At 44.7% G+C, this 27,131-nt stretch overlaps 1 protein-coding gene across 1 annotated transcript in view; it reads right to left on the bottom strand.

Annotated features, from left to right (window-relative positions):
• FAM184B (family with sequence similarity 184 member B) overlaps window positions 1–27,131 on the bottom strand; it is a 151,446-nt gene that overhangs the window by 65,284 nt on the left and 59,031 nt on the right. Inside the window, exons 2-5 of the mRNA XM_078446244.2 lie at window positions 9,308–10,060; window positions 8,417–8,552; window positions 6,955–7,094; window positions 6,224–6,430 (exon numbers count right to left, since the gene is read on the bottom strand). Of these exons, the coding sequence (XP_078302370.2) occupies window positions 6,224–6,430; window positions 6,955–7,094; window positions 8,417–8,552; window positions 9,308–10,060 (1,236 nt within the window). The remainder of the gene's footprint in view (window positions 1–6,223; window positions 6,431–6,954; window positions 7,095–8,416; window positions 8,553–9,307; window positions 10,061–27,131) is intronic.

Raw genomic sequence — 27,131 nt, forward strand, 5'->3', positions numbered from 1 at the left:
CAACTTGTTTGCCCCATGCTGAGCTTGGTCAGAAGGTTTGTGGTATGTGGGTCTTCAGTGACCCCACTATCTTGGGGACCGGTTAGCCATATGCTGAGTTGGTTCAGAGAATTCCATTGGCTGGGAATCCGGGGACCTTGCTTGCCTTGTGCTGACCTGGATTAAAGGGCTTGCCATCAGCCAAGTGTCCAGAGTATTTGTTTACCCTGTGCTGAACTGGGTCAGTGGGTTCCAGGTCAGCCTGGTGTCTAGGAGACTCTACTGCCTTGTGCTACACTGGTTCAGAGAATTACCCATTGGCCAATGGACTGGGGGACGCCTTTGCCTTGTGCTGATCTGAGTCAGAAAGCTAGTGGTTGGCTGAATGTCTAGGGGATTAGTTCACCCTTCAATTAGTTGGTTCGGATGGCTCCTGGTTGGCCTGGTGTCTGGTAGACTCAATTGCCCTGTGCTCTGCTGGTTGGAGAACTCCCAGTTGGCCCAGCCAACTTTTTGACACATGCTGAGCTGAGTCAGAGGGCTTTGGGTACAAGGACGCACAGTAGGCCCACTGTCCCTGGGAATGATCAGCTCCGTGCTAAGTTGGTTAGGAGAACCCATTGGCCAGGGATCTGGCTGACTGGTTCACCTTGGGCTGATCTGGGTCAGAAAGTATTGGTCAGCCAGATGTCCAGAGGGTTAGTTCACCCTGTGATAAGCTAGGTCCCAGGGCTCCTGGATGGCCTGGTGTCTGGCAGACTCAATTGCCCTGTGCTCTTCTGGGTTGAGAGCTCCCAGATGGAAGGCTCCCGGATGGCCCAGCGTCCAGGCAAATCATCTGTACCATGCTGAGCTGGGTCAGAGGGCTTGCGGCATGTGGGTGCCCAGTGGGCACACTGTCCTAGGGACTCGTTAGCCTTATGCTGAGTTGATTGGGAGAATTCCTTGTTGGCTGGGTGTCCAGGGGAATTGCTTGCCTTGTACTGATCTAGGTCAAAGGGCTTGCCATCAGCCAGGTATCCAGGAGATTAGTTTGCTCTGTGCTAAACTGGGTCGGAGGGTTCCTGGTGGGCCCAGTGTCTGGGGTACTCCATTGCCCCATGCTAAGTTGGTTCAGACAATTCCACATTGGCCGGGGGTCTGGGAAACTTTATTGCCTTGTGCTGATGAAGGTCAGTTGGCTCCTGGTGGCAGGGCTTCTGGTTGGCCCAGCTGGAAGACTGGATTGCCCTGTAGTCTTGATTCAGAGAGCTCCCAACTAGAGGGTTCCTGGTCAGCCTAGAGTCCTGGAGGCTTGTTGGCTCCATGCTGAGTTGGGTTAGAGAAGTCCTCACAAGCCATCTTTCTGGGAGAGTCTCTTATCCTGCACTGTGGTCTGGTGTGCTCGCACTTGGTCATGTATCTAGAGGACTAGTTTGTGCTGACCCTTGACAGAAGACTCCACGTCAGTAGAATGTCCAGGGTACCCTCAGGACATGCCTCCAGCTTCCTCATGCTGAGCCAGGTTATGACCCCAGAGCACTGGAGAGGCTCTGCCTGGCTGGGTAAGGGTCTGTTGTACTCTGATTCTCACAACCCCCTACCCTTCTGCCAAATGGGCCAGAGTAACTGGGTGTTCTGGCCAGCCCTGCAGTGGCGTCTGGATCCAGGTGGGGCCCACTGCTGGTATAAGGACTCACGCAACCCCAGAGGGGCAGAAGGGTAGAAGCAAACATGAAGGTGGAGTGCAGGGCGTGGGTGAGAGGCTGGGATGGGATCAGTGGGGGGTGGAGAACCCTGAAGCGTACCTGAATAGGAGGAGCTGTGACCCAGGAGCCCTCTCTCCAGTGCAGCCTTGGGTCAGTGCTGGGCCTTTCCAACAATCAGGGTTCATCCCAACACCTCCTGAGGGCACCACTGTGCCCCAGCCAATCACCAGGGGGCTCTCAGCTTGGTCTTGCTCATGCAGCCAATCACCAGGCAGCTCAACTGGCCAATCACTAGATGGCTCTCGCCGTGGCCCACCTGCTGTCATCACCTGGCCTCCATGTTTTTAAAGGAAAATATGTAAACTTGCTTGGAGAAGAAACATTACTGTTTTTGGAATCTATCTATAAAGTTCATGGTGCGGCAACAACAGTCAACCAGTACAAAGCCAAAAATGTCAGCAATCACAACAACCCCAGTATTAATCAATACATGAGGTATTAGACCCCATGAAGGTCACACTTCAGTAGTAAAGCTAAAGTGGCACCAGCCCAAATGCTACTCTACACTCATCCTAACCAAGTTTAAAAATAAATCTCAGGGGCGCCTGGGTGGCTCAGTCGGTTAAGCGTCCGACTTCAGCTCAGGTCACGATCTCACGGTCCGTGAGTTCGAGCCCCGCGTCAGGCTCTGGGCTGATGGCCCAGAGCCTGGAGCCTGCTTCCGATTCTGTGTCTCTCTCTCTCTCTGCTCCTCCCCCGTTCATGCTCTGTTTCTGTCTCAAAAATAAATAAACGTTAAAAAAAATAAAAATAAAAAAAAATAAATCTCAAAAGTGGTACCTTTTAACACAATAAAAAGAATAAGTCTGGAAAAGATGAAGCTGAGTCACAAGTAATTTAACCACTTGCCAAAACAAAATGCACTCCTAAAAGGGTGATAACAAAATGCAGTCTTTCAATAAGTTAACACTCTTAATGTCCAGCATCCCAATAAGACATTACTAAATATCCACAGAAGCACGAAAATGGGACTTGTAACCAGGAGAAAAATCAATCATAGAGAAAAAAAAAACCCAAAATAACAGATGAGAATGCTAAAAGAGCAATTACACTCATGCCGAAGAATTTAAAGGAAGACATAAGCATAATGAGGAGAAAGGGAAACCATAATGGAAGACCAAATGGAACTTCAAGAGCTGAAAAACATGATATTGTAAATGAAAAAATATACCAAATAGGCTTTAAAAAAATTGCATAATATACAGAAACAAAATGAGTGTACTTAAAAGATACAGCTATGAAAGCTATCCAAACTGAAGCACAGAGAGCCAAGGAGACCAAAAATAAATGAACAGAAAATAAATAAATAAATACATGAACAAAGCTTCAGTGACTTGTGGGACAATATTGGAAGGAGGGTGAAGCAGAAGAGATAATGGCATTAAAATTTCCAAACTGGAAAAAACTATAAACCCACAGGTCCAGGACATTCCATGAATCCCAAGCAGAAAAACATACATATAAAATATCATACGTGGCATACCATAATCAAGGTGTGGAAACCAGTGACAAAGAGAAACTCTTAAAAGCAGTCAGAGAACAAAAAGACATATTATGAATAGGGGGAATATGAGAAGGGGGACTGCCAAGGTTTCTTGCATTTGAAGAAAATGCAAACCAAAAAATGTCAAATGACATTTTTAAAGTTCTGAAAGAAAAAAAAAAACCCGTAAACTTAGCATTCTGTATCCAGCAAAAATAAAGGCAAAAAAAGACATTTTCAGACATACAAAAACAGAATTTGCCATGAGTGGACCTACACCACAAGAAATGCTTCAGGTCAAAGCAACAAAGACTGTAGAAATGGGAAATGGGAAAGAATAAGTATAATATTATAATTTAAAAATAAAATATGCAAGGAATATTTTTTTCTTATTGAAAACTTTCCTCTAAAAAATAATGGACTTTTGGGGCCCCTGAGTGGCTCAGTCTGTTGAGCATCCACTCTTCATTTTGGCTCAGGTCATGATCTCACAGTTCATGAGTTCCAGCCCCTGTCCAGCTCTGTGCTGACAGCAAGGAGCCTACTTGAGATTCTCTCTCTTTTCTTCTCTTTCTGCCCCTCCCTGGTTCATGTGCTCTTTCTCTCTCTCTCTCAAACTAAATAAATAAACTTCAAAAAAATAATTGACTTTTAAGGAAATATAAAAGCAATATACTGTCTCGTTTGTAACATGTCTAAATTAGAATGTATGACAACAATTACACAAAGATCAGGAAGGGATAAATGGAAATACATTGTTGTGAGGTTTGTACAGCGAAGTTATATATGTGAAATAAAATAACATTTGGCACCAGACAGGGATAAATTAAAGACGTATGTTGTAAATCCTAGAGCAACCACTAGAGCAGCCCCCAACCCCTGAAGAAAAAAAGGAAAAATAGCTAATGAGCCATTAGTGGAGATAAAAGAGGGAATACAAAAAATAAATTCGATGAATCAAAAATAAACAGAAAAAGAAGTAAAAAAGAGAAAGAAAACAGATATGACAAATACAAAAACAGCAAGATAGTAGACTTAGTGATAATTATATTCAATGTAAATGGTCTAAATGCCCCTCAAAAAAAAGGGGGTGGGGTAAAAAGCATAACGCCCCTCTCCCAAACCAGAAGAGAAACACAATTTATTTCTATGTGATTCATTTCCCAAATGGATTCATGCCCCCTGATTAAAGCCAAAATGGGATTTGTGCAGTCAGTCAGGCTTCGCTGACAGGTTACCAGGGCAACCTGTAGCTCTGGGAGCTATGGTTCCTTCCACTGACTGTGACTCTGGATAGAAAGAGCAGTCAGCTATTTGTCTGAGGATCGGGTTTGCGTGACCACTAGCAGCTCATGGGGAGGAAAATGCTTTCCAAACAGCTGCCTCCTGCTCAGCGCAGCGGTGGGAACCAGGGGTTCTGGACTTGGGCTATCAGATTTTTTAAAAATTTTTTTAAAGTTTTATTTTTTGAGAGAGTGACAGAGTGTGAGCCAGCAGGGAAGGGGCAGAGGGAGAGAGGAAGGGAGAGAATAGCAAGCGGGCTCCGCGCTGGGTGCAAGCCTGATGCGGGGCTCAATCTCACGGCTGTGAGATCATGACCTGAGCCAAAATCATGAGTCGGTCACTTAACCGACTGAGCCAGGTGACCCTCGAGCTATCAGGTTCTAATACTAGCTCCAGCACTCTCTGTCTGTGTGAGTTGATACGCAACATCTTTGAGCCTTAATTTTCTCATCTCTAAAATATGAATACCAATTTTGTCATCTTGTTGGGAAGATTCACTGTGTTTCTGAGACTGAAGTGCCTTATAAGTGTGGTGGTCATACACAATAAATCAAAAATTAAAAAGAAAGTATAGCAGGCGCTAACCAATATTAACATGCATTGTGTCAGCCGGTGCTCAGGGTAACTCAGCATAGCCACTGTTTATCCACCTTTTACTACATGCTGTGCTCTGAACTAAGAGTTTTTATTTAATACCATAAGGAATCCATAACAAGCCTTCAAAGTGTTTGCCCTTATTTTAGAAATCATGTCTCAGAGAGGTTAAGTGACCTGGCCATGGTCATACAGCTGGTGGAAGTGTTAGGACTTCTTCGACCAGGACTAGTTTGGATCTTTCATGAGTTCATTTATTTACCCAACACACACATTTATTGAGTACCTACTACTTGTAACCGCCACACAACACTGCAATCGTCAGTGCTATCTGATTGTCTTTCAGCAAAAACTCAAAGCTGATAATGCAGGCTCTTGCATTATAAAGAGAGTAAGTTCACGATATTATTGATTTACACTTCATTCTTTTCCTAAAATGTCACAGACGTGAGTTGCTCTTCCCAGTAAACAGGAAGAGATGAAGCCTTGCATTTCTTCTCAGCAGAAAGCTGCCTCCTTTGGTAGAAAGTCGGAAAAGTACCCAGAGGCTGGGAATCTTCTCTCATGTTGGCAAGCCACTGATTAATTACCTTCATCTACCTGTTATGCCCCAGGCACACACTATGCTTTGTTTCTTTTCACACAGATTACCTCATTTAATCCTCGCAGCTCCTCTAGGAGGTGCTGTTATCGTCATCTGCTTTATAAATGAGGAACCTAAGGCACACAAGTTTTCCCTCTGAGGGGCCCAAGTTCAATAACTCAACTGTGCTCACAAAGCTCCTAGCAGAGCTGGGATTTGAATCCAGGCAAGTCTGCTAGGGCCTCAGTGCTTGCTTCATGTTATTTCTCTCTGTCTTTGCTGAGGAGAGTTGAATTTCCTCAGTTAAATGTTCAGAGGACACAATTCTACATCGTGTCAACGATTCTAGGCCCTGACCGGCTCACAGTCTAAGGAATGTCCCCGTCTCCTCTAAAAGACTCTGAACTGCCTTGGGCAGAGAAATAACTTAGATGTATACACAGCAGGAGCTCAGTAAATGTCCAAGGAAGGAAAGAAGAAATACAAGAGAAAAGGAGGGAGGTAGAGGAAAGGAAAAAGAATCGGAACAGGGTCTATGAAAGGGGGTCTCACCTTCTGCAGCTTCCTCCTCTCGGCCTCCACCGAAGAGCGAACCGATTTGATTTCTATGGCGTGCTTCTTTACCAAGTCTTCCAGGCGCTTCACTAGCTGGTCTTTGAGATGTTTCTTCTCCTCTTCTGTCTGATGTTTGATTTTACGAAGGTCTTCTTCATATTGCTTCTTCATATATTCCGTCTCAATACTTGCCTCTTTCTTGGTCTATAAAAAAGAAAAAGGGCCTTGTAAACCTGCCAGCATGGGGTGAGGAGCAGGGAATTACCATTTCTCTTGGGTACAACATTTACACACTGATTTTACAGCATGTAGCACAAGGTGCCATAAAGTTCACGAGACTATATATCTGATATTCGTAAGAGACCACTTTATCCACCTGAATCAGCAAAGGGCCCTTTGGAATAGTGTACCTATGGTCACAGAAGGAGATACTCCAGCCCACTATAGCAGTGTCTAAAGAATGCTTTGTTTTGACTGGGAACAGACAGTGGGAATCCCATGCAAGTTTCCCAGGAGCCATCGATAGAAGTTCTGCTATATTCTTAGTCTCCTAATTTCAAAGGCAAGAAGTTAGCTGGAACTTCACACCCATGCATTGACCCCTGAAACCATGGGACCTGCTTCTTCCAAGTGGCTCTGTCATAGTTAGGAGATTGGCCTCTGCCTGAAGCTCATTCCAGCAAAGCCTCCTGTGACTTCTCCATTCCCAGGGCTGGGTGAGACACTACCTGTGTCTCTGGGCCTCCTTTGGTACATGGACACTCCTTGGGAAAGTTCGGGTCCTGCTGAGGATGGAGACTGCGGCCTTCCAGGTCATTCGCCTTCCCTAGGACTTCATTCTCTGCAACTAGCTCTGTCTTCATTTCATCTGCAAGCATAAGTTTCAACATCATTTGAAATGTCCTTGGCCTTGGCCTCGTGTCCAAGGTCTTCTGCAGTCGGGTACCCATTCTGCTGTTTGACTATTCTACCCACCACTCTCAGATGGACTCCCCTGCTCTGTGGCCTTCTGGCCCCTCAAGCATAGTCAAGGTGGTGATTGTTGTCTTTGCTCAAGCAGCATCCCGAATGCTAGCTTCTTAAACAAGTCATTGTCAAAGCTTTTTGATTGTGCTTTCCATAGGTTAAAAAAAAAAAAAATGAACATATCCCTGGATAGATATACATTCAAAATATTTAAATGTAAAAGATAAAACAAAAAACAAATATAACTAGAAATGCTCACCGTTTTCTTCCCATATTCTCAGAGGTATCCAAGCCCTACTTTTGAAAACATTGCACTAAAGCCTCCACACACTTGTGGCTCCAGTTCGAACCTCCTCCTCCACACCCTTCCAGCCCATGGTGACCTCTTTTCAGGACGCTTCACTTCCCTGCAGCCTGGGCCACCGCATGATACCAAAGCATGCTCTGGGCTGTAGAGTCACTGTCCCATAAGCTCCCTGGGGGAAGAGCCTATGTTTTGTGCCTTCTTTATATCTCCTAGTATCAAGTTGATCACACTGTAGGTATTCAAGAACTTTCTGATGAGGGACTCTACTGGAAGGCCTCCTGGAGTCAGATATTCTGAGACACACACCAGTTATCCCATTAATCAGTGGCCTTGAGTGAGCCACTTACCCTTCCAGCCCCATCTCTTTGTCTGGACCATGGGAGATACTGACAACACCCACTCACAGAACAACTGGGAAGACCCAGTAACGTTGCTGTGTGAAATGATGGGAAAAGAATGAAGTGTTGCCCAAGCGTGGGGGAAAAGCCAATGCTGAGGAGTTCAGGCATGTGGTAGGCCTGGTGACGAAGCATTTGGGGGGGCAAGGTGTCCCTTTGCGTCATGCCTTTTAGCTATTTGCACTGTGGTGGCTCCAGATGGCAGCTCACCTTTGTCCTGCATGGATTGAGCTGGCTCACCAGGGGTCAGATCAAACAGCCCCGCCCCTGGCTCTGCTCCCTCAACAGTCTCAAGGCTGCAAAACTGTTGCAGGGCACCTGGGTGACTCAGTTGGTTAAGCATCCAACTCTTGATTTCAGCTCAGTTCATGAGATTGAGCCCTGCTGTCAGCACAGAGCTTGCTTGGGATTCTCTCTCCCTCTCTCTGCCCCTCTCCCACTCCCCCACTCTCACGCATGCACGTGCTCTCTCTCTCATAATAAATAAATGTTTAAAAAAGCTGTTGTAGCACATCCGACCGGTTTTCAGTGTTACATGACGTTCCTGCAGCATCAGTCTGTCTTTGGCAATGGCCAGCTTCTCCCCGAGTTTTTTTGCAGTGCTTTTCAACTCAGAGTTCTCCTGCCGAGCCTCCTTGAGCTGCACATCTAGGTCCTAAACAGACAGAAAGGGTCTCATTTCTCTGGGAACAGTTCTCTGTGGAGACATCCAATATACACAGAACCAGCATCACATCTGAAAGGTGGGTCAGTGCACAGCATAAGCTCTGCGTCCCTGCGATTCGGTGGCTAATGTTCATCAAATCCCTACTCATCCAGATTGGCTGTGTGACTTTGGGCACATATTTAACCTTTCTGTGGTGAGGATTAAATGAGATAAAGTCTCTGGGACAGAAAAAGTGCTCAGGGATTATTAGGAATATTAGCTGCTGCAAGTTTTAGAGACAGGGTGTTGTGAGCGTGTGGGGTTTGTCAATGATCTGCCTTGTCAATGTTCTGGCTGTCCAGGAAAGCCAAGTCCCAAGGAGTTTAGGACAGGCAAGTTGTTATGGAATGAAGAGGGCTATAGAATGCAGCTGACCAGAGAGGTTAGTCTTTAAGCCTCCCAATTTCTTTTCTTCTGCAAACTGTAAGTGTCTAAGCTCTCTGAGGTCAGGGAGCCCGCTCACCATGTGTCTCCTGGCCATAGCCCTGGGCCTGGCACATAGTAGGCATTCCGTAAATATTTGCTGACAGAATGTACTTGAACTCAAGGGAAATAAGAGGAGTCACTTTGGTAGAAGTTAAGGGCTTTGCACAAAGAGTTTAAAGCTCAGTAGATGTTAAAAACAGTTTTAACACACAGTACGTGTTAAAATTAAGGACCACGAATATGATCTCATTTGCAAGCCATCCGAGACCCTGCTTTACCTGAGTCCTCTCCTTCAGCTTCTGGGCATACTTCTTCAGGTCACTTATCTTGCGGCCCCTGTGCTCCAGATCCCCTTCTAGCTTCCTGACCTGAGCCTGCAGGGCTGACTCCTGGACCTGGAAGTTCTTGCGGAGGTCCGTCTCCTTCTCCTGCCACTGCCACAGGGCCTCACTCACGGACTGCTGCATGGCCTGCCGGATGGCCTCGGTGTCCCGCTCATAGGTGGCCTGCAGCTCCTCAGCCTTCCGGGCGTAGTCCTTGCTCAGCTGCTGGTTTTCCGCTCGCAGCCTCTCCACCTCCAGGAGGACGTCCCGCATCTCGTGGCCGTGGCCTGGCTCTCCCTTGGGCTCCGGGCCCTCCTGGGAAAGCTGGCCCCACTGGGGCGTCTCGTGGCTCGCCAGGTGCCGGAGCCTCTTCTCATAGTCGGCCTTGAGCTCCAGCATCTCCTTGGAGAGGGTGAGGACCCGCTCGGCGTGCTCCGCCTCCACCCTCAGCTCCCTCTCTTTGGTCTCCAGCCTGCACGTGGCCGACTGAGCCAGCGCCTCCTGGGTCAGCCTCTTCTGCAGCTCCAAGGCGTTCTCCAGGGCCCGAATGCGCTGGAGCAGGGCCTCCTCCTCTGCGTGGCCCTGTTCCCGCAGGAGCCTGGCCTCGGTCTCCGCCACGGCCTTCTGGAGCTCCTCCCGGTGGGCTTCCCGCAGAGCCTCCACGCTGGCCTCCGCTTCATCCTGGCGGGTGTTGAGGGCGTAAATCACCTGCAGGAAAATCCACAGAGCCCAGTTAGTGAGAGGAGTGTGGATATGTGAGGGACGACGTGGCCAGAGATGCTTCTCTCCCATGGTAGTGACTTAAGCTGATCCCCACCAGCGGCACCTGAGAAGAGGATTTGTGTGGAAATGATTTAGTAGAAACTAGTAGAAACGATTTAGTAGAAACCCCTCCCGGGATGGGTGCCTGGGCGGCTCAGTTGGTTGAGCCTCTGACTCTTGGTTTCGGCTCAGGTCGCAGTCCACGGTTGGTGAGTTTGAGCCCTCTGTTGGGGATCCCCGCCTGGGATACTATCTTTCCCTCTCTCTGTGCCCCTCCCCTGCTCTCTCTCTCTCTCTCTCTCTCTCTCAAAAAATAAACTTTAGGGATGCCTGGGTGGCTCAGTTGGTTAAGTGTCCAACTTTGGCTCAGGTCACGATTTCACGGTTCTTGGGTTTGAGCCCTGCATCGGGCTCTGTGTTGGCAGCCCAGAGCCTGGAGCCTGCTTTGGATTCTGTGTCTCCCTCTCTCTGCCCCTCCCCTGCTCATCCTCTGTGTCTCTCTCTCTCAAAAATAAATAAACATTAAAAAAAACTTAATAAATAAACTTTAAAAAAGAGATTTAAAAAAATTGTCCCCAGGAGAGACTAGTAAGGAAGCAGGGAGGTGAGACAGGAAAGTGGTGGAAGCAAAGTGAAGTGAGGGAGTGATTAATGCATAAAGGCCACATATCTGTGGCAGAGATCCATAGGGGAGTTCTGGAGTGCCATGGGAATCCAGCAAAAGATTTAAAGCTCAGATTTGTTAAAAACAGAAAACACTTTGGGGCACAAACAACCCCCCCCAAAAAAACCAAAACATCAGAAAATAGAATTCAGCAGTATATAAAAAGGATTACACACCATGACCAAATGGGATTTATCCCAGGAATGCAAAGTTGATTTAACATCTAAAAATCAGTTAATGGAATGCACCATATGAATAGAATAAAAGACAAAAAGGACATGATTGTCTCAATAGACACAGGACAAGCATTTGGTAAAATACAACACCCCTTCGTAATACCAACAACACTCAACAACCTAGAAATAGAAGGGAGCCTCCTCAATCTGGTAGAGGCAACAGTTTGCGCTGTATCCATGGTGAAACACTGTTTCTCCATAACTTCAGGAACAAAACAGGGGCACTTTGTTATTGCAGAGAAGAGAAGGAAGGAAGGTGGGAGCATGGTAGGGCCCAGGAACTGGCCTGAGCAACAGGTAGATGTTTACTAAAAGGGAAAAGCTACAGGTAGGACAGGCATGGGGAAGAAAATCAAGAAATCTGTATTGAACAAATTTTAAAAAAAATTTTAATGTTTTATTTATTTTTAAGACAGAGAGAGACAGAGCATGAGTGGGGATGGGGCAGAGAGAGAGGGAGACACAGAATGGGAAGCAGGCTCCAGGCTCCGAGCTGTCAGCACAGAGCCCAACGCAGGGCTCGAACTCACGAACCGTGAGATCATGACCTGAGCCGAAGTTGGATGCTTGACCAACTGAGCCACCCAGGAGCCCTGTCACACAGTTTCACACTTATAGACCCTTGACCTTTGTAGGTTGCTGTTTTTCCCTTGTTCATAAGTCTTGTCTATTGAATTGGACTAGAATTTCGTTATCAATTTCCCACTACTTAGTTAAGACTTCATTAATGGCTTTCAAATCCTGTTCCTTATATCCCCAAGTTCCTCTGTGAGACTGAAGGCCGTTGAAAGGATCAAGGTGGAGGCAAAGCAGGTGGAGACCCCCCTGAACCAGAGAAGAACTGCTTTCACACTGGGGGGTTACCAGACATGGAGTTTATAAATAATCCAAAATGTTTCCATTGCTTTAAAACAGTAAAACACACAGGGGCTTAGATGATTATGAGAATAAATCAATCAGAAACATGATATGAGAGAAAGTTTGGGGTAATTGTGTGTATGTATGTATATGTAATTATGAAATAGTTGTTGAAGAAGGCCAAATGGCACCACTAGAGCTGACACCTGTGATACGTTTAATAACAGTTTACCTTAAGACTGCAGAACTTGAGGGGTGCCTGGGTGGTCCAATCAGTTAAGCTTCTGACTTCAGATCAGGTCACAATCTCGCAGTTCCTGAGTTTGAGCCCCGCATCGGGCTCTGTGTTGACAGCTCAGAGCCTGGAGCCTGCTTCAGATTCTGTGTCTCACTCTCTCTCTGCCTCTCCCCTGCTCATGGTCTATCTATCTGTCTCTCTCTCTCTCTCTCAAAAATAAATAAATAAATTAATTAATTAAAAAAAAAAGAAAGAAACCACATATCCAGGATGCTGCCTAAAATCTCAATTTTTTTAAGTTTATTTATTTATTTTTAAATAGAGAGAACACAAATAGGGGAGGCACAGAGAGAAAAGGAGAGAGAGAAAGAATCCCAAGCAGGCTCTAAACTGTCAGCACAGAGACTGACATGGGGCTCAAACTCATGAAACGTGAGATCACAAATTTGAGCCGAAATCAATAGACACTTTATCGACTGAGCTACCCAGGCACTCCTAAAATCTTCTTTTTCACCGTCTACATGTGACATACCTATTGGTTGGCTGTCTGTCTCCCTTCCTAAAATGTAGGCTCTGTGACAGAGGAGACTGGTCTTCTTTGTTCACTACTAATGATCCCTAGTGCCTGACTCAAGGTGAACACTCTAAAAATATTTCTTAAGTGGATGAGTGAATGAAGAAGGAATCAGAGCTCTATCTTGAACCATGTTGTTCTAAAGGTGTGAGATGAGCTTGACATCTTGTGAAGTCTTGGGAGAATAAGCACTGTTTTGAGAATGTGAATCTAATACTCTTTGATGTCAAGGTCAAGGGAAGGAAGCCCTTTTGTCCTCCCAGGAAGACTCGCCAATGAAATGAAGCTGCTGTCTCTACAACTCGTTCCTCTCATCACCCTTGCACACAATTTGGCCACCTTTGGTTTCTACGGCTTCTAATAGTTTGCATCTAAGAGTGTATCTGGAGTAACCGAATGTTGAAACTGGTAATGCCACTGGCTGTCATTTGTGTCAATAATAAATACCATTTTTACAGAGTTTACTAATATCCTTAGAACAAGGTTAGGTGCGGTATACACATTCATAATCTCAGAAAATCCTCATAGCAATGTTGCAAAGTTAGTATTTTTATCCCCATTCTAAGAATGAAAATTTGAGGTTCAGAGAAGTTTAGTAACTTTTGCAAGGTCACAGGAGATAAGAAATTTTCACAAACTCTGAAGCACATGCTCACAGCCTGCTACTACATTGCGTCTCCCAGTCCCATTCAACCACTTATTCCTTTATGCATTTACTGCACATCTCAGATGGACCAGATTCTGTTCTGGGCACAGAACATATGGTCGATAAGACAACTAAAGTTGTAGCCTCAGAAATATTATGATTCAATGGGAAAGTCAGACAAGAAATCAGTGAAGTTTCAATACCTTGTGATAAGTGCTATGAGAGGGATCAGCACCAATTACTATGGAAACACAGAAGAAGGGGTCTATTTGGAAAGAAGACTTCCCGGGAAAAGTTAGCCTTGCCTACTCAATTGGGATGACCTATTTCCTTTTACATGTCAACCTGCATATAGGCAAGAACAGTATGGCTTCTGTGTATTGTCTCCTAGCACTTGGGAGGAAGTTGAGGGTGCCACAGTTTCATAATAAATAGATCTATTATGATCCTGTTGCAGGCCATCAAGGATTTATGCTTTATTTCCACAGAGTTGCTGCAAGGGAACAGCCACCAAGCAGAGACCACATTTCGTAGCCCCCTTGTATCTACATGGGACCATAATTGTCAATGGAATGTAGCCAGATGTAGTGGTGTCATCTTCGGGCCAACAGTGGAGTTAAGGTGAAGAGGAGGGTTAAGAAGGGGGTATGGACTTTCCATAGTCTCTTTTTTCCATCTACAAACTTAATGAACAGGACTCAGAGGCTTTAGAAGAAGGTGGAATACAAGATGGAAGGCACCTAGGTCCTTGATGATTGATGGAAGACCATCTACTCACCAGGAGCACTGGCACTGATCTTTATATAAACAAGAAATAACCTATAGTATTGGGCCTCTGAAGTCTTGGCATTTATTTGTTCCAACAGCTACTGTTACCCTAGGAAACCTCACAGGACTCAGCATACAGTCAGAATCCTATGATTACAGTGAAAGTCTACAAAGTAAACTCAACAAAGGGAAAAGATGAATGGGGAGAAGTCTGGAGGAAACTAGGCTCAAGCTTCCAAAAGTCCTCCCCCAGTGGAGACCTCTTCCAGCACAATCCCACAGGACTTGCTTAATTTCCCTATCAAAGCATTGTAACAACAACTGTGAAATACTGTTTACCAAAGGAGCTCATTAAAGGCTGAGTACAGTTTTTACTGGGGGCTAGCCAGGTAGGCAACTTCTACTGGCAGTACAAAAATACCAGATTCCCAGGAGGAAAGCAAGTGCTCAGTATAAATCACACCATTTGCATAAACAGTTTAGGCATAGTGAGTCACTCTTAACAGTCTGGGTGGTGGGAACCCTCTGGAGAGCTAAGTTCCTAGATGCCAAGTGAGGGCCAGTTTGCAAGACAGCCAATCTAAGCATAAGCCATCTTGGGCCATCTAAGTTAACTCTTTCTGTGCGCCTAATACCCAACTGATAAAGATTCTCTTCAGTAGAGTCAAGCTTGTGCCATGAGTAAATCTGAACATAAATAAGGCTTTCTCATGGTGAAGAACAAAACATCCTTGAAAAGGTTATTCCATGAAATTTGGCATAGGTGATTCCATGAAGGATAAAATCAACTGGTGTAGGTGGTGATCATGGAGAATGGAATTCCTACATTCATCTACAGCTGTAGAACAGAAAACTTAGTTGAAGATTCTGCATATCCTGATGCCACAAAAGCACTCAATGAAAAAAGAACCCAAAGAACTCAAAGAAGAAAGAACTCCACCCGTTTGAGTAGAAACCACTGTCCTCTGGGTTTTGAGGACTATAACTGTTTCCAGCATTTGCTCATGTGAGTCTGCTCTGTCCTGTGAAAACTCTCCCCACGTGCATACCCTTGAATTAACACAAGATCAGAGGTAGCAGAGAGAGTATCACACTGTGGGTGGGCACATGATGTCTGAGAGCTCTTGCGCATATGCACGTTTACTCATGGCGGCTCCCAATGAAAAGTCCCCAACTAATCCCCACCAAGGGTCTGCTCCAATTGTTTGCCTGAGATCCACTTACAGAATTCCTGGAGTCCAGAAGTGCCCTCCTCCCTTTCCCCTCATTCCCTCACCCAGAAGGTTACTCCAAGGATAGTGTATGCACAAATAAGAAAGTATATTATGTTATGTTATATTTCATATATTTCTCACCCTCTTTTACACAAATGTGCATTAATCTAGGCCGTGATTTTTTTTTACCCTGCAATAGATCTTGGAGGTTATGTAATTCTGTACATAAAGCAATTCCTTATTTTTATTTTTGGCTGCTTCATATGCCATTGTATGGATGTGCTATAATTTATTTTTCTGCTGCTTTCTGATAGACATTGAGGTGTTTCTCCATGGAAGATTACTGATATGTTTCTTATTTCACTGTTAAGAAACAAACTTTTTTTCCTTTTCCATTCCTGCCAGTAAACTTGAGGTCTGCTTTTTGCATATGAAATTCTAATGTTTTTATTTATTTTTGAAGGAGAGAGAGAGACAGAGCATGAGCAGGGGAGGGGCAGAGAGAGAGGGAGACACAGAATCCGAAGCAGGCTCCAGGCTCTGAGCTATCAGCACAGAGCCCGATGCAGGGCTCGAACTCACGAACTGTGAGATCATGACCTGAGCCGAGGTCGGACGCTTAACCGACTGAGCCACCCAGGCGCCCCTGCTTATGAGTGAAATTCTAGAGCTTGGCGTTTAAAAAAAAAAACAACAACCTACATCTTCATAATTAATACAGAAGCCTAGTGAAGAGACGGAGGAAGAGTCTCCTCTCCTTGCAGGAGAAAGAGACGCCATTTTGTGTCATAAACCTAACTCAAAAAATTTTGAGAACATTCAAATGTGTCAAATTTGTCTTCCTGTGCAACATGGAGACATGTGTGAATGTTCACGACTATGACCATGGCAAGGGCATTCCTGGGGGGCTCCACTGGGATATCCTGCCTACTATCAAGACATCTTCTTCTTTTTCTATCTTCTCCACTTCCTCACTCTTGTAAGTTTGCTGAGTTTAACCTCTCTTTCTTTACCTGGTGCAATGGTCTGTTTTCATCTTAACTGCCCCCCACCACCACTGCCAATTTTTAACCTGAACTCCATAGCCAATCATTTCAACTACCTTCTTATTGACATCCTCAAACCTTCTGCCCATCTCATCTTTAGCCTCACATCCTTGGTATTCAAAACAGCAGATCAACCCAACCACCTCAACTCTTGTCAAATACTCCTAACTGGTCCGTAAGATTCCCAACCTCTGAATCACTATATTGCACATCTGAAACTAATGTAATACTGTATGTTAACTAACTAGAATTAAAATAAAAATGTTAAATAAAAAAAAAAAGAAACTTGACAAGTATGGATTTGAGGTAGTCTGGAACATTAAATAAGACCTTGTTAGACTGAAAAAAAAAAATGCCTGACTTCACCTGTGGTCTCCATGCTGATACCTTTAATCAATATGTCTCGAAGTCATTCCTTATTCCTTTTCCCTGTCAGGGCTATTTTAATTCTCTACCACATTTCATAGGCCACATCCCCAATTCTTGGCCCATTCCTATTCTACCATACAGTGTTATCTCTTGCTTTTTGGAGGAGCAGTCATTAAGAGCTTGAGCTCCAGGGCTAGCCAACCTAGGTTGGAGTTCCAGCCTCACTGTTTCCTACCTGGTGACTTGGGAAGATAATTCAACCTCTCTAGAGCTCAGTTCCTTTAACAGCAAAATGGTATTAACAAAGGGAACCTGGGTGGCTCAGTCGGTTAAGCATCTGACTTGATTTCAGCTCAGGTCATGATCTCACAGTTGTGGGACTGAGCCCCATGCTTAAGATTCTCTCTCTCCTTCTCTCTCTGCCCCTCCCCTGCTCTCTCTCTCTCTCTCAAAAATAAATAAACATTTTTAAAAATGACATTAACAACAGCATCAATCTCTTAGGGCTATATTGAGAACTACATGAGAGAATGCACCGAAACACTAGATATTGAATAACTGCATAATTAATGTACCTGAGATCCAGAGAAAAAAAGACTTGAATTCTTAACCATAAGCTGGGAAAAAGTATTTAGTGCAGTGTTGGGGCAGAAGCAGACTGGTACAGTTAAGGAGAGAATGGAGGGCAGGGAAAGGGAGGTGACTGATGGGTGCCTACTATTCCCCAAAGACACTGGTGAAGGGAAGGGGAACAGAGAAGATAGACAAACAGGATCAAAGCAAGTGGGAGGCACTAGAGAAAGGCAGATGAGAAGAATTTAGAAGAACGGAAAAGATGCAATATAACTAAGTTTTATTTGGAACCATTGGAAAAAAGTATAAGACATTTCACTTCCTATATAAAGTGTCCTTTAGTCCCCTACAAACAATAGAAACTTACTCCATTCATCTTTCTTCTAGTGCACTTTGCAGCACTTGGTTGTTATGGTCCTTTCATGTCACAAGATGGACACTTGGGTGCTAGATGTTGAAGTAAAATGTGAGCTTCATCAGAGTAGGGACCTCAGGGACCCTCAACAGGACCTTTCTATATTACATAGTTCCCAGGCACCTAGTATAGTCAATGTCCGGCTTGATTCAGGTTCTCAGAGTGTTTACTGTTAAACAGAAGGAGGACTTTGTAAAGGGGTAGTGAAAAACTAAAAGAATAGGATTCGAGAAGGGAGACCTGCAGGAGCAGAGGCCCTCAAGTGGGAACATACAGGAAACAAAGATAACAATGAAAATACTAGGCTTGGAATCTCTCCTGCCTGAGTTCAGATCCTGTTTGTCATTCGATGTATGGACCCAGATGCTATTTGCTATCTGTGTGACCTTGCACGTGCTATATCATCTCGCTGAGTCTCAGTTTCCTCATTTGTATAAGGGGGAGAATAAGGGGGAGCTTTATTGAGTTATTGAAGAATTAAATGAGATACTGCTCTAAGGCATGTTGCATGGTGCCGGGCTCACATTAAGCATCTGATGAGACTCCGCTGTTACTATTATGGTTTCCCGTAGGGCACTTTAATCCTGACAGAGGTCCCTGCAGCAGTGGCATTTCTCCTAAGGAAGGCAATATGGTAGGAACAATGGAGCTGGCCAGGATCCTCTGGAATGAGATGGGCGTAGGTTTACCTTCCTGGTAGCAGAGATTGCTGGTGTGCCCAGTATCTGTTTCTCTCCTACATCCTTAAAAATAGAAGGTTTAGGGGTGCCTCGTGGCTCAGTAGGTTAAGCGTCTGACTCTTGGTTTCAGCTCAGGTCATGATCTCACAGTTGGTGAGTTCAAGCCCTGCATCAGGCTCTGTGCTAGCAGTGTGGAGACTGCTTGGGATTCTCTCTCTCCCTCTCTTTCTGCCCCTCCTCCACTCGTGCTGTCTCTATCTCTCCCAAAATAAACTTAAGAAAAAAATAGAAGCCCTAACCTTTCCATGGGAAGTTTGCCACAATTCTCAGCTTCCCTTCCAGCTCTGAACAGCCATGTGATCAAGTTCTGCCCAGCTGGATATAAGCAGACATGTCATTCCTTTCTTCCAGGATGGGTCCTCTATTTCTGAGCGGTCTTCTTGGACCATGTTGTGAACACCATGGGCTAAGATTGGCAGAACAATGAGATAAGAGGAGCCAAGGCCTTTGCTGCCGTGGAAGGCCATGCCAGCCCTGGACTGATTTCAACTGGATTGCATTTGGGTTTTCTGTCACTCTCAGAAAACCTAATTCAGTTGATATATATACTTTCTGACTCTTATCTTTTTAAAAAACTGTTCAAGTTATTTAACTTCTTGGAAACTGTTTCTTGCCTATAAAATAGACCTGTTTTTTAAGGATACGATAGGATTACATCTCTGAGGTTCTGGCACATAGTAGGTACTCATTAAATGTTTCTTCCTCCTCTCTTCTCATGTTCTGCTCTCAAAAAGAAACGTCCCCCTTTTTTGGAGACTCAATCTGCTCCTCCCGCCCTCCTCTACGTCTGCAATTGTTGAGCAGAATTGGAGCAGACCCACCCTTTCTCTGGGCTTGGTGCCATGCTTTCTTTCACTCACCACCTAGCCAACTGAAACATCAAAGGAACTGCCCGAACCTCATTTATAAATCCACCTCCTCAGTAGGAGGCCGACTTCAGAATCCATCAAGGGACATGAATAATTTAGCAGCCAAGAGAAATACTGAGCCAGTCACAGTCTTCCCAAGGGTTTTAGAAATCCACTGCTAATGGTTTGATTCCGGAGAAAATTTCAGCAGAGGGCCTGTGAGGGTCTTAGAGGTTGAGTATTGTAGGTTTAACAAAGTCATAATTTATGTATTATGTGCATGAGATCCTGAGGAAGTTTTCCATCAAGTCTGGAAGCAGGAGTCAGAAGTGAAATAAAAAAGGAAGGAAGGAAATAATATTTATTGAGTGCCCAGAGTATAAGCTTCACTGGGCCAGGTAACTGACATAGGATTTTTCAATTAATCTTTTTTAATTATTTTTTTAAGTTTATTTATTTATTTTGAGAGAGAGAATGCAAGTGAGAGAGGGGTAGAGAGAAAGAGAGAGAGAATCCCAAGCAGGTTCTGCACTGTCAGTACAGAGTCCAATGTGGGGCTCGGACTCATGAACCATGAGATCATGACTTGAGCCAAAGTTGGACACTTAACCAACTGAGCCCCCAGGCACCCCTTCAAATAATCTTCTAATGATTCTAGAAAGTGACCATTCTCATGATTATCCCTATTTTACAGGAAGGAAACTGACAATTTTGAGGAAACTGACATTGGGTGGCCTAACTTAATGTGCAAGGGTCCTACGGCATGGTGCTCACTAGGAGCCTTTACAGACTACTGGATCTGGCTTCATATCACAGCTCCACCACTTTCTAGCTGTGTGACTTCGAGTATGTGATTGAACCTCTCTGATTCTCAGTAACCTCATCTAAGGCGTGGAAAACGCAATGCCTACCTCGTAGATTTGCTTAGAGATTAAAATGACATAGTGAACCTAAAACCCTATAGCAGTGTTTCTAGCACACAATAAACACTCAAAAAATGCTGTTATTATTTTTACTATTATTGATATTATTGCCAAAAGTCATTGAGCTAAAAAGTAAGGGTGCTGGAATTCAACCCCAAACCCTTCTGGATCTAAAATTAAAAGAAACAGAAGCATAACTGTGGTTAGAAAAGAGCTGGTAATATTCTTCCCTACAAGATTTTTTGTAGCATTTACCACATTTGCAGAATTTAGCAGTCACGGTGCTCAGCCCCGGAAAAACAGAGAAAACTGAAAATCATTCTATTTAGGAACTTGTATGAGATATGGTAGATGTATTATTTGTCCATTTTTTTTCCCTTTCCCTCCCCTTCCTGACCATGGCCCTCCCAGTCTATGGACCTCATTTACTTGAATCCCTGTTGGGCTTTATTTATCACTTGCTTTGGCAAATGGAATTTGAGAGTACTTGTTGCAAACAGAGGCTTTAAATGTGTTCGTGTTTTGGCTTGCCCTCTTGTGCTTCTACCTTTTGCCACTGGAAGAGTACACGCAGGGTAGCCACAGTTCCCAGAATGAGAGACAAGTGGAACCTTCCAGACCTCAACTCAAAGCCTGGAGCTATCCTGGTTCAGCCAAGTTCAGCAGAGAGCCGCTGAGCAGCAGCCAGGCTGAGCATGAAACAAACCACTGTTGTTGGAGGCCACTGAGATTTTAGGGTTGTTTATAACACAGCGTTATTGCCGGGAAAACACAAAGAGAGAGAGAAAGAAACAAGTAAGACAACTAGTATATTGGGGCACCTGGGTGGCTCAGTCGGTTAAGCGTCTGACTTCGGCTCAGGTCATGATCTCACAGTTTGTGGGTTCCAGCCCCATGTCGGGGTCTGTGCTGACAGCTGAGAGCCATAAATGTAAAGACAACTAGTATATTTAACAGTATCTGATGTACTTTGCTAGCAGTCTTCAGGGGCACAGGGAAAGGCACAGGAAAGCAAGGATCACACTGCCCAGTAATCCTCCCCCACCTTCCATCCTGCATCATCATTAATGGATCACTCCCACCAACATATAAATGTGCTGTAATTTTTTTCATTAACAAAAATCCTTCTTAATCCCAGTCCCCCATTTTTCTGCACCCCTTTATAAAGACTTCTCAAATACTTTGTTTGTACCTATTGTCACTAATTCCTTCCACCCTCTTCTCTCTTGAACCCTCTCCAAACAGGCTTCCAAGCTGACCAATCCACCAAGCCAACTCCTCACTCTTTCACTAATGATCTCTACATTGCTAAAACAGTAGCCAATTCTGAGTCTCCAACTGTTCAACTTTTCGGCAGCTTTTTGACATTAGAAATCACTTCCTCCTCCCCAAAACAGTCTTCACTTGGCTCCCATAATACATCATCCACCTACTGACCACTGGCCACTCCTCATCTGGCTAGTTTCTTGTCATCTCTCACCCTTCAAATAGGGGTTCCCCAAAGCTTAGGCCTCAGATTGCTACTCTTCTCTACAAACATTCCTTTGGGATCTTATCCAAGCTCATGATTTCATGCATGCTTATTTGCTAATGACTCCCAAATTAAATGGCCAGGTTGGACCCATCAGCTGAACGTCCGACTCATGTATCCTGTTGCTTACCAATATCTTCACTCGGATAGCTAATATACATCTCACATTTAATTCTGGATTTTTCCTTCAAAACCTGCTCCTCCCACAATGTTCTCCATCTCACCTCATGCAATATTCTCCAACTCCCTCCGTCTAGTTGCTTAGGTCAAATTTTGGAGTTGACCAACAAGTTCATGAAAAGATGTTCAACACAATGTCACTCATCATTAGGGAAATGCAAATCAATACTACAATAAGATAGCACTTCACAACTATCAGGATGTTTTTTGTTTGTTTGTTTGTTTGTTTTGAGAGAGTGAGGGCAAATGGACAAGGGGCAGAGAGAAGGAGAGAGAGAATCCCAAGCAGGCTCTGCACTGTCACTGCAGAGCCTAATAGCTTAATTCAGGGCTTGAACTCACACACCATGAGATCGTGACCTGAGCCAATCGTGACCTACCACTTAACTAACTAAGCCACCCAGGTGCCCTAGGATGGTTATTTTTAAAAAAACAGAAGACAAGTGTTGATGAGATGTGGAGGAATTGGAACCCTTGTGCATGGCTGGCAGGAATGTAAAGTGGTGTAGCCACTTGGAAAACGGTAGGAAGGTTCCTCAAATAATTAAACGTAGAATTACCAGTTGATACAGTAATTATACTTCTAGAGTTTCAATTCCAAGAGAATTGAAAGCACGTACTTGAACAGGTATGTGTACACCCATGTTCACAGCATTATTCACAATAGTCAAAAGACAGAAACAACCCAAGCATCCATCAGTGGATGGATGGATAAACAAAATGTAGTATATACATACAATGTTATTCACACTTAAAAAGAAAGAAATTCTGGGGCACCTGGGTGGCTCAGTCAGTTGAGTGTCCGACTCTTGGTTTCACCCCAGGTCATGATCTTGCCGTTCATGAGTTCAAGCCCCATGTCAAGCTCTGTGCTGATGGTGCAGAGTCTGCTTGGGATTCTCTCTCTCTCTCTCTCTCTCTCTCTCTCTCTCTCCCTTTCTCTATGCCCCTCCCCTGCTCACACACACACTTTCTCTCAAAATAAATAAATAAACTTAAAAAAAAAGAAGTTCTGACATATGCCAGAACTTGGATGAACTTTGAAGACATTATGCTAAGTGACATAAGCCAGTCACGAATGACAAATATTGTGTGATTGTTTATATGAGGATCCTAGAGTAGTCAAATTCACAGAGACAAAAAGTAGAATGGTGGTTGCAGGGGCTGGAGGAAGGTATGGGAACGTGGAGTTATTGTTGACAAGGTATAGAGTTTCAGTTTAGGAAGACGAAAAAGTTCTAGAGCTAGCTGGTGATAATGGTTGCACAATGTGAATGTACTTAAATGCCACCGAACTATACATTTTAAAATGATAAATTTTATGTTATTTATATTTTGTCAGAATAAAAACATGTTTAAAATTTCCTGGCTCAAATATGTCTCTCCCATCCCACATCCACTCCCTGAACGTGGCCACTTCTCACCTTCCCATCCTCCCCTTAAACTGAGTCATGAGCACCTCCCACCTGGACCACTGCAATGACCTCCCAACTCTTGCTTCTGCCTTCCCCATACAGTCTGCTAAAAGTCAGCCGAATCATGTCCCTCCACTGCTCAAAATCTTCCCCTTGTTTCCAGTGCACTCAGGAAAAGTCAGGGCCTTAAAATGGCCAAAAAGGGGTTACCTGACCTGGCTCCCCATGACCTTTCTGAGCTCACCTCATGCTCTTTCTCAATCCGCCCACCTTCCACTGCACTGACATCCTTGCTACGCCTCAGTCATGCCATGGCCTTCTCTCTGTATCTGTGCATATATTGTTGCCTTTTGGGGATTACCATCCTTCCATCTGACATCTACATGGCTTTGGGTTTCTGCTCATATGCCACCTTATCGGTGGTACCTGCCCTGATTACCCCAAAGCCTTGCTCTCCCCGTATCTTTCCCCCTTGATTTTTCTCCATGTCACCTTCATCTGACATATTATATATCTAACATATTTTTAAAAATTTACTTATTTGCCTCCCTCTCCAGAAAATGAATTGTATGCAGAGACTTTCGTCTGTCAAGTCCACTACTAGATCGCAGAACAGTGCCTGACATGTGCAAAGGACCCTGTAAATATTTGTCGAATAATGAAGTTTCTCTTTATCCTAGCAGAAAGGCGTCAGAATGAGTTGGGTTTAAAAAGATGAGCAGTTGTCAGCTAGGTGGGCAGGGAGGGGAGGAGAATACAGGTAGGGGGAGTCTCAGAAACAGCAGGTAGCACAAAAGCATGACACAGAATGGGCTGGGAAGGGACACACAAGGGGAGCCCTCCTGGGGAGGAACACTAGCAGAAAGGGGAGGACAGTGTGACACAATGCTGGACAGGCAGGCAGGGCTTGGACCCTCAAGGCTGCAGCATCCATGTTAAGGGGTTTATCCTGTGTGACTAGCACGTAGTGATCATGTAGATTCCCATGGGACCTTGCTCCCCAGGAAGCCTGGTGTGGTAGGTCGTGGGGTCGAGGTGGCGGTGGGGCAGGGATCTGCATTTTTCACACTCATCTGCAGAGTCCTCAGACCCTGAAAAATGATGTGTGCATACATTGGGGAACTATGTTTACATGTCTTGCAGGAAGCTTTTCTCATAAGATTCTGCCTGTCTGTAATGTGGTGAATAACACACTCTGTAATGGTTAATTTGATGTGTCAGCTTGATTAGGCCATGGGATGTCAGCTATTTGGTTAAACAGGATTCTGGGTGTGTCTGTGAGTGTTTCTGAATGAGATTAACATTTGAATCAGTAGGCAGAGTGAAGCGGACTGCCCTCCCCAGTGTGGGTGGGCCTCCGCAGCTCCAATGGAGGACTGAATAGAAGGAAAGGCCGTGGTGAGGGAGAATTCACTCTGCCGCATGTGGAATCAGTCTTCTGCCCTTGGACAGGGCACCATTGGTTCTCCTCAGGCCTGCGGACTTGGGGCTGAAATTTACACGGCCAGTGCTCATGGGTCTCCAGCTTGCCAGACCAGACATCAGGGGCCTCTCCGCTTTCATAACCTGGTGAGCCAATTCCTTATAAGAAATCATTCACAAAAAAAAAAAAAAGAAAAAAAAAAGAAAAACAAAAACAAAAACAAAAAGTTCCATCGACTATTCTAGGTGCTATACATTTAAAAAAAAAAAAAGAAATCATTCACACGTGTACGTGTGTGTGTGTGTGTGCAAGTGTGTGTATTCTGTTTCTGTGGAGAACCTAATACACTCTCCAGTTCATAAGTTTGGGACCACCGCCCTGGCTGCAGAGTGGAGTCCCAATATAATGGGGGCAGGAAGAGGACTGCAGGATGCCCAAGAACAAGCTGGGGGTGGCAAAAGTTGGAATTAGAGCCAGAGAGGGGAGGAAGTACCAGGAAGGATGGCAGACCTAGAGATGCTCTGTATGTGGGGTGGGGAAGAGGGAAAAGAGTCCAGAGGATTCTCCTGCTTGCACGACTGAGGGGGTGTCCATTCCACCCCACCTTGGAAACATAGCATCGTAGGATGCGAGAACACGGAAAGGCTGTGGTCCTTGCTCTTGACTCAAATGTCTGCACACATGGTGGAGCCCCAACTTCCTGGCACCAAGTCAGAATAGAGGACTAGCTAGCTCTTAAGAAGGAAGACCTGAATTTGAGTGCCAAAATGCCCAGAAAGAGCAGATGTCATGAGGTTGCTACCCCTTCCTTTGTGGAAATGGGATAGAACAGGTTCCAAGTAAGGCTGGGCTCCTGCAGGAAAATGGGCTTGGGACGGACTCCTAGATGGAGTCCTTGATGCTAATTAAAATCTCACCATTACCTTGGGGCACCTGGGTGGCTCAGTTGGTTAAGCGTCTGACTTTGGCTCAGGTCATGATCTCATGGTTCATGAGTTCCAGCCCTGCATCAGGCTCTGTGCTGACAGCTCAGAGTCTGGAACCTGCTTTGGATTCTGTGTTTCCCTCTCTCTCAAAAATAAACGTTGAAAAAAAAAATCTCCCCATAACCCATCAGAGAGCCATTGCTAGGTACCTAACTGCACATGGCTGTGCTGGGAGGCTTAGGCTTCTGCGTAACTGACGCCCACTGTCTCTCAAACCAGTTTAGACTGAGACTTAGCTAAAAGGTGAGTGCAGTTTCTCCAAAGGATCTTTTTTTTTTAATGTTTATTTATTTTTGAGAGAAAGAATGCAACAGAGCATGAGCAGGGGAGGGGCAGAGAGAGAGGGAGACAGAGTCCAAAGGAGGCTCCAGGCTCTGAGCTGTTAGCACAAGCCTGATGCGAGGCTCAAACCCACAAACTCGGGGGTCATGACCTGAGCCGAAGTCCAACGCTTAACCAACTGAGCAACCCAGGCGCCCCTCTCCAAAGGCTCTCAATTAGAGCACCTTCTTTTCCTGGTCCAGGCCTGCTCTCACAGAGACATGGGCCTTCCTGCCTTCTAGTCAGCTGCACTAAAGCAGATGTGGGACCTGGAAAGTGGCCATCTTGACTTGTAAACATGGAATTATTTGTTTACAGCTTTTTGGAAAGGGAAGACTAGGGATAGTTCCCTTGGTTAGCTAACCTGGTCAATGGATACGAGTATGTTAGTCATACTTCCTTTGTGGATAAAGCCAATCCAAAGAAATCTTAACACTGCTCACAGGGAATATTGTAACAGACAAGTAATCCAAACTGGGGCATCAAAATCTATAACAGCGCACACAAATGAAATTGTGTGAACTCAAAAGCAGAAACAGCAGTTCTTCAAGTTCACCTGTTTAAATTACGATTTTATAAAGTTAAATTCTGAAAGCAGGTTGTGTGTGTATCTTATACAGACATGCATATCCATTTGCTCCATACAAATGGTGTAACAATGAGTGCTAATGTTATTTTTACATAGCACTTTACAGTTCAGAAAGCAACTTTAAAGGTAAACCCCACAGCATGAAAGATAAATATATTGAATGCTCATTCTAAATGAATTTTTATTTTCTTCACTGTTCTCTGGGGGAAAAAATCTCCTTAAGAATTTTCCAATCCATTTATTGTACCTTCTGCATAATGTTCAGTAAATGGTATGTTTCAGGCTAAATATTCTTGTCCAAATAACACCTTAAAACCCAAAGACCCATTTACAATACTCGGGTCTCCTTTGCAAATTGTCTTCCCAGCCATAGCTGAGTTTCTGTGCTGTGACCATGGGTGGCCTTGAGTACTACAGCAGGGAATTCTTTTACATTTTATCTTGTTAATGTTTATTTATT

The sequence above is a fragment of the Panthera onca genome, chromosome B1 (genome assembly GCF_046562875.1).
Source record: "Panthera onca isolate mPanOnc1 chromosome B1, mPanOnc1 haplotype 2, whole genome shotgun sequence".
Classification (NCBI taxonomy): Eukaryota; Metazoa; Chordata; class Mammalia; order Carnivora; family Felidae; genus Panthera; species Panthera onca.